The sequence below is a fragment of the Pollicipes pollicipes genome, unplaced genomic scaffold, assembly GCF_011947565.3.
Source record: "Pollicipes pollicipes isolate AB1234 unplaced genomic scaffold, Ppol_2.1 Scaffold_6138;HRSCAF=7277_pilon_pilon_pilon, whole genome shotgun sequence".
NCBI classification, from domain to species: domain Eukaryota; kingdom Metazoa; phylum Arthropoda; class Thecostraca; order Pollicipedomorpha; family Pollicipedidae; genus Pollicipes; species Pollicipes pollicipes.
In genome coordinates this window covers 22,763,496-22,771,328 of record NW_023596818.1, presented here as the reverse complement: position 1 = coordinate 22,771,328, position 7,833 = coordinate 22,763,496, and the positions used below count along the sequence as shown (strand labels likewise).

The 7,833-nt window shown below is 53.0% G+C and overlaps 1 protein-coding gene across 1 annotated transcript; it reads right to left on the bottom strand.

Moving 5' to 3' along the window:
• Positions 1-1,282: 1,282 nt before the first annotated feature.
• On the bottom strand, positions 1,283-3,427 carry LOC119105472 (proteasome subunit alpha type-7-like). The gene is made up of 3 exons (XM_037228937.1): positions 3,422-3,427; positions 2,703-2,885; positions 1,283-1,448 (listed from the first exon to the last, which is right to left on the bottom strand). Exons 1-3 carry the CDS (start codon positions 3,425-3,427, stop codon positions 1,362-1,364), a joined length of 276 nt encoding a protein of 91 aa, XP_037084832.1. The 3' UTR covers positions 1,283-1,361.
• Between the last annotated feature and the right edge of the window lie 4,406 nt (positions 3,428-7,833).

Genomic DNA, 7,833 nt, shown 5'->3' with positions numbered 1-7,833 from the left:
CAACGGACATGACGTGACCTTAGGTTCGACATTACACCGGACACGTCGTGACCTTAGGTTCGACATTACACCGGACATGACGTGACCTTAGGTTCGACATTACACCAGACATGACGTGACCTTTGGTTCGACATTACACCGGACATGACGTGACCTTGGGTTCGGCATTATACCGCGTTTTTCAGACTTCAATCTGCTATTCACCGTAAAGATGGAGCGCAGACGGCATTTCAATAGGTATGGTCCCTACGTGCTTATGAGGCAGTGGAAAGCATGAAATTACAATTTTATGTAGCTGAGCGCTTTAGAACCTTCCAAAATGAGATCGCAATAATACATACATGCTCAAAGGTTACCATCGCGAACGAAACACGTTACTCAGTGGTATACCTCAAACTACAAGAGGAAATTGTGTGCGATATGTCCCCGTCATTATACGTGTCAAAAGCAACACAGTTTAAGACGCTGCCCAAATTATCCTCAATTTTCTGGTCCAGGGCACAACTATGTTCGGGTGCTATGAAAAATAACCAACGCCTTTTATTGACATCGCCGTTTTCGCAGGTGCTCGTGCTGGGTGGCAACACGACCCGTCGGAAACTACGCCTGTAAATTACAGCTGCATCGGCGTGCGGACATAAAGGCAAATGTCATGCCCAGGAAACTTTCACCTTTTTAAATAAGCTCCCATGCATGCATGCACACGAATGCGGTGTCCAGTTTTCGATCTCTCACATGGTTTCGTTAAGTTTTGTTTGTTTCCCCAACCACTTTGCATCACCAGCTGCCACACCTTTTTCAGATATAGTCCGAACCTTTTCAACAAATGTATTTCTGGAATCAGAACTCAAGCTAAGCAGTGCTTGTTGGGTGAACCCTGACCCCTTCCATCCGATCACGTAATCCCAGGTCAACGGCAGAATTTGGTGGCGGAAGCTTAACGTGCCGCAATGCCCGGTACGGTCCGTCCCGCCCTCTGACGTCATCTGACCTTTGCTGCGGCCACTGCCACCGGCTGCAGGCCATACCTACCAAGGGCAAATAGCGAGCGCCTAAAGCAACCCGAGCCCACCCAGCCACGGGTGGGTGGATCGGAAGGCAGGCGCCCTAACCAACTGAGCCATCGGGACGGACATTCGGCCGGCAGTTAAAACATACTGTCCGCATCACCTTTCTGGGCGATGTGCCAGAACTATATATCAAATATGATCTGCAAGCCATCTTCATGAGCCGATTCATAACGTAAGATGCTCCGATCGGATGACAGCAACATACAAGAGGCGTCACTTCAGCAGGTTGTATTGAAATCAACAGACAGCGAATTCAGGATGAGTGCCCAGGACGGTGGACGAAATGTTCGCTTATTTCTGTTTCTTCTTCTCTGCCTCTTCCTCCTTCTCCTTTTCGATGGCCGCCACGTATTCTTCAATCTCCGAGACGTCCATGATCTGCAGCGAGAGAGCGTCGGCGATCAGAGACAACACGACTGCAGAACGCCGCCGTTTTGCCTGCCTGCTCCACCGTTCTCTTCTCGTCATCATAGATACTCTCAGATACTCATGTGGACCTACAAAACACGCCATTTGCCTTTTCCCATAGACGATCATCAAACGCACTACGACAGACGCAGAGACTTCATGTGAATGAATATGTCACGTGCAATCTGAACACCAGGCCCTGGTGTCGTCTGGGACTGACACCGGGAGGCAGCTCAGAAGGCCGCAGCGTTCCCCCAGCCCGGTCAGATAACCGTACACACGTTATGCCATAGCTCTTCTGCTCCGCTGCTGTGACAGAGTGATGACGCAGGGGAGCCTGGATCTCGGGAAGGCAACAGCGTTGGAACTTTGGGCACATTGCGGCGGGTGCTTCACTTCGTGCACATCCCAAGTACGTTGTGGTGTGTACGCAGACGCCATATGAAACCCTACGGACTCGCAGAGACCGCCGGTCTTTTCCGCCCTTCTTCACTTAGGCAGCTTTTCATGAATCAAATGAACCTCATTCGATCATAACGTATGGCCGCTCCACACAACTTGGGCCGGCGCAAGCAGAGCCCGCTTGCTGCTGTCTTGACGTCCATAGGCCCCGTGGGCCCCGCTACACTCGCCTTCCCCCGGACGTCCGTCCCGGCTAGTTTCGGGCGGCCAAACGCGTGACACGAGTATCACGTGCACGGCTGTCAGTGCAGTGCCATGCTAATGCCTGTTCGTGGTTGGAGTGGAAAGGGATGCCTACGGAATGACTGCGGTACCAATAAGAATTGGTCCAACGGGCTAGTACAACATATTCACGGAAACAAAGGACACGGTCGGCTAAATGGCTTGCTTTGGAGCATACAACTTCATGCTGTGTCGTATGTTGCACTGCTTCATTTCATGTTCATGTTGTATCATCTGTGTTGCATCGCTGTTAGTAGCTCCATTTGAGCAAAAACGCATCACTTATCACATGGAAATGCACGCTGCTTCCATCCTTCCTGCCCCGCAGAGTAGGATGATGGGTTTTTGAGATATGACATTGGGATAACGGTTTTTTTAGGACGGCCCGAACTACTCTGTCACAGGTCGAAGGCAACTCGGCCCGGCTTGATGCGGCGCCGTCAGGGGTCGCCCGTTCTCCCACTCAGAGGCCTCTCATCTGTCCGCCTGTCCAGGCGGCGCTGGCGTCAGCGCGGCGCGACCCGCCGCGCGCACACGCACCTTCATGGGCTCGCCGCGTCGCATGAGCACCACCTCGAGGTTCTTGCCGCCCGACTGGACCACCTCCAGCAGGGCGCAGATGGCCAGCCGCACAGCGCCCTTCTCCGTCTCCACCGCCTCGGCCGAGTAGTTCTTCTCCAGGTACTCGCGCACCGACTTGGCGCTGCGACCCACGACGTTAGCCTGCGGGCAGCGCGGACCGGTCACACTGGAGGCACGACGCGCCGCACTGTGTGGAACGTGCGCTCGGAGCCGCACATCCGGCGGGCCCCGGAAGGAGGCAGCGCTAAGAGATGGTCGCCAGGCCGGCCGGCGACGAGCGGCCTGGCGACCATCTCTTAGCGCTCTGGAGAATCGGCACTGACCGCTCCGTTTAGCTGAGACATGCAAATGATGTTAAAGGCACACGCATGGGCAGGATGAGTGGCGTGAGTGAGTGTGGGGAGTTTAAGGCACATGCATGGGCAGGATGAGTTGCGTGAGTGAGTGTGGGGGAAAACATTGGGCGGACTCCGCGTTCTTTGTGCGAAATAACTGTGTGAATCAAACACAATTTGATAGTCGCGATTAGCATTGACGGCAAGGATCCACTGGTGACACGTAAAACTGTGCTACTGATCAACAACGAAGTGACGTATCCCATATAATACCAAAACTAGTGGTCACTAACCGCATTACGTTGCATTACATTACAGAATAATTTTTCTCGGCTTCCTCACTGGCATTTAATTTGAAGCGCATGGTGGTCATATGCTGCAGCGTATCAAAGTTGTACTTGTTCTGTAGCCTCCACCAGAATCCAAGACACGAGCATTAACAAAGAAGAAGAACGAAACATTGCACGAAGTGTCGATCCAGTAATTCCCGCACAACGTTTCTGAAATCACCACACAGTAAAAGTGCGGAAAGTGGAAGAACGACACTCCGCGGCCCATTTTTGGCTCTGTGTGCACCAGACCTTTGCGGTTTTCGGGACGTTAAGTTAATCGTCATCAGGACGTCAGGGACGTCAATCAGGACGTCATCAACGTTCCTGACCTTACCTACAGCTATTTAAGGCAGGTTCGCCGTTACATCAGGTCGTCAGTAAAACCTGAAATCCGCCCTCAGGCACATTAGATCATGCGCCCGTTGCTTCAGTGACTTAAGAGTACTAAACGACGTGCGAAGGTCAATCACGGTCAAGGTCACATCAGACGAATCCTTTAACACCGAAAAGTGACATAAGTAGACCCCGCACACTGCGACTGTGACATCACCGTATGTGGGGATCGTTCGCGCGAGGTCGTCGAAGGTCAAGTTGATGATGATGATTTGGGCTTTGGGGCGCACCGACTACGTGAAGGTCAAGTTCATAAAATATCCCGCCATGACCTCCTTTGACCTGAAATTATCCCCTGTAAGCCTATGGTGGCGATATTTGCCGCGTTTCAGTTTTGTACGCCGTTAGGCTACGTAGTACGTGCGTACGTACGTAGACGCACAGACGCAGTTTGGCATAGTTTAGCCCAACCTGACGGTGAACTGCACGATATCGGACAATAACCTGAGGAAAAGGTGTAGCTCTTGTACCGCGTAATACCCCTGCCTTTGCACTTATGCTCTAGCACACTGGTTACGTAATCGGCCGGGGAGGGGGGGGGGGGGGGGGGTCGTTCGTGCGGCAAGACAGGCAAATGTGGCGCGATTGGCCGACCCACTGTTGTGGAAATATGACGGCGGCGGCGAAGCTGTACGTGTTAGCAGTTCTGCTATAGCAACGGAACGTTGAATCGTTTTACTGCGTCTGCTAGTCCAGGTTGAAGGAAACTGTTCGGTAAAGGTCATATATTGCGCCTGCATGCATTCCATAGCGAGTTTCACAAGACGGGTCACCGCTAAGAAAGAGGCACGCTTTTTGACGACAGGCCTCCCGCACATATCTCACGTCTGGTTTGGTGTTAAAGGTCGCGTCGGGATCGAGGCCATTTCGCACCCTCCCCCCCAAAAAAAAATGAGTTGTCAACTTTTACTAAGCGGTTCCTTCAGGGCACTTACGTTGCGGGTCGAGCATGTGTTGAAATAACTAATAGTCATAGTCACCTACGGATTTGTGTCATCGCCACATTTAAAACGTGCTGCAGCCGGCAGTAAGACGACGCGCCACGGCGCCCAACCGTCGACGTACGGGAAGGTGGGGGTGAGGGAGAGAAGGGGCGCGACTGAGCGAGGGCACGCTCACATACAGCGTATACGTAAAGATAATACTATTGTGCACATGCATAATTTAAAAAAAAACTGTTGAACATTCACATCTAAGACGGTGCTTTTGAACGCGGGACGCGTTATCAAATTGTTACACTCGCGCTCTGAAAATGGCAGCTGGTTAACTCGCCCATCGCTCGACGCATGACCATCATTTGTACCCCCCCCCCCCCCCCAATAATGCACGATGCATTGCAAGCTAACATAAACCTAATACTAGCACTACGTGGTCACTGCCTTTCTTCACAACGCTCAAAAGGTGCATAAATGGTGAGAATTATGTTGCGTGTGGATTCGCAGTACCCAAGCCCTGGCAACGTCACCGTCACCACGAAACGTGCTAGCCATGCATTAGCGTCGCAGTCACTCAGGACAATGTGGCGACAACAGTGCGACACACGACAGTGTGACAACAAGATTGTGTCACACGACAGTGTGACGACAACAGTGTGCCACACCACAGTGTGTAAAGCTATCATGTGGCAACGACAGTGCGTTACAAGACAGTGTCGCGACAACAGTGTGTCACACGACGGTGTGGAAACAGCAGTGTGTCACGCGACAGTGTGGCACACCGTTGTCGATGATGGTTTCATGGTTTCACAAGATGTGAAACCAACTGCTCGTTGTTGGACTATGAGTTATCTGCAAATCATTGAACAATCCAAAAGCCTTTCAACCAAAAGTTGCACCGGTGGTGAACGTTCCGTTCCACCCCCAGCACAACCAAATGTCACAATTGCCGAGACGGGTCTCGAATACTGCATCCTAAGGCCAAACGCGAGCGATCGAGCCGCACAAGCCACACAGGCATACACCCAAGCTCATTGCGACCAATATGCAATCAACATAATTGCGGTTTTTACAGCCACTCGAGGGAGTGGCCACAGCCACTCCCTCGTAAATCATTATGCCATCGATTTCGTCGACTTAAGCTTCCACGCCCGACGGTCCCTCTGAAAGGCCGAAAGCTGGTGAATCAGTGGCTTGTACCCAAGCTGCCTCACTGGGTACGAGCGGACGTAACCGGGTGCGAGCGGACGTCACTAGGTGCGAGCGGACGTCATGAAAGCGAGCGGACGTCACTGGGCGCGAGCGAATGTCACTGGGTGCGAGCAGACGTCATGGAAGCGAGCGGACGTCACTGGGTGCGTGTGAATGTCACTGTGTGCGAGCGGACGTCACTGGGTGCGAGCGGACGCCATTAGGTGCGAGAGGACGTCACTGGGTGCGAGTGAACGCCACTGGGTGCGAGCGGACGTCACTATGTGCGAGCGGACGTCTCTGGGTGCGAGTGAACGCTACTGGATGCGAGCGGACGTCACTAGGTGCGAGCGGACGTCACTGGGTGCGAGCGGACGTCACTGGGTGCGAGCGGACGTCAATGGGTGTGAGCAGACGTCACTGGGTGCGTGCAGACGTCACAGGGTGCGAGCGGACGTCACTGGGTGCGAGCGGTCGGACCCACACCTCGGCAGAGCGAGTGTTTGTCTCCCCCTCCAAAGGCGTCAGTCTCGTGACGTCACCACCCCGAGTCGCCGAGATTCGAGCCGGGTTCTCGTTTCTTTTTTTGTAATATGAGATTCTACGCGTCATGTCCATGGAGTGCGGAAGGGAAAGCTGTCGTGTTGCTGCAATCCTGCAGAAAACAAGACGTCTGATGAAATTATTCGCATGAAAACCCCTCGAACATATTGCAGCGCAAAGTTTACAGCATTGCGCCACTTATAGCTGCAGACTGCCGGACTGCAGAGTCGGTGGTTGCGAAGACGTGCCCGACAGGGGCGCGAATGGTTAGGTCGGCCCGGTGACCTGCTCGGGCAGGTGAGCTCCAGACGCCGCGCAAAACTGCGCGTGAATGCAGGTTCGAGCGCTTTCAGGCTTCATTTCTCCTTTACAATAAACGGACTTTTAACAAAACTCCTCGCCGCCGGATACGTCTAATCTGAGGTGCTGACTAGAAGTTCTCTACCTTCCCACCAAATCGCTCGCAACATTATAATGCAGCCTGCAGCCCGCCCGGCCGACGGAGCCCGTTGGAGCGTCGCACAGCCCAACGAATGCATGGGATGCGCGCGAGTACGCGCCCAGAAACCGCGTCCGTGGCGCTCGTCTGCGACGGTCAAATGGCGACTGGATGAGAAGGCCCGGCTGAAATGGAAGTGGCAGAATTTAGGCCCTGTGCGGCGCGTTATGCTCTTATGGAATGAGAGCATGCCCTTGCTCTCTATGCTCTTGAACTGGAATGGTCTCTGAACCAGCCCTCACTAACAGGGAATTTGAGTAGATAGTGAGAACCGAGTTTCACAACACGCTACACCTAATAGGGACCGATCTCAAAGCTATCGCTACAAAACATGCGATTACTTTGACACCGTTTATCAAAATGCATTTAATAAAAACATCAAGCTGTTTATTAAGGTGAATTTTACGCAGAGCACCATCCTGAAAACGTTGATGCTGAATTTTACGCAGAGCACCATCCTGAAAACGTTGCATGCCTCCCGTGTCGTATAATCAGCTGGCAGGCTTACCGTCCCGCTGCCCTTGGAATACGAATATTGTGCTATAGCGCCACTAATGCAGGCGGCGAAACATGAACATATCAACGGGCGAGAGCAGGCAGCCCCGGGTCCTGTCACTGGACCTAGCTAGCCGGCGTTGGCAGTGTGGCGCCATCAGCCCGCTGGCTGTTCAGCTGAGAGCAATGACGTTTGGTGTTTCAGGGCCTATACACGCCGGACAACCATCTTAAAAAGACCCGCTATGCTGTTGTCAGGTTTATCGATGGGTACTCGTTGGAACCCCAGCCTTTTAGGTTGAAAGCTTTGCCTGCTTCAGAAACGGAACGCCCCGCTCTTGGAGCCAGAAGCGACCATCGTTTGCC

Bases quoted from the DNA above. Each gene is read 5' to 3' on its own strand.
- LOC119105472 (XM_037228937.1), bottom strand. The intron at 1,449-2,702 runs GTGCGTGTGCGC...CTCTCGCTGCAG, and splicing joins GACGCGGCGAGCCCATGAAG to ATCATGGACGTCTCGGAGAT.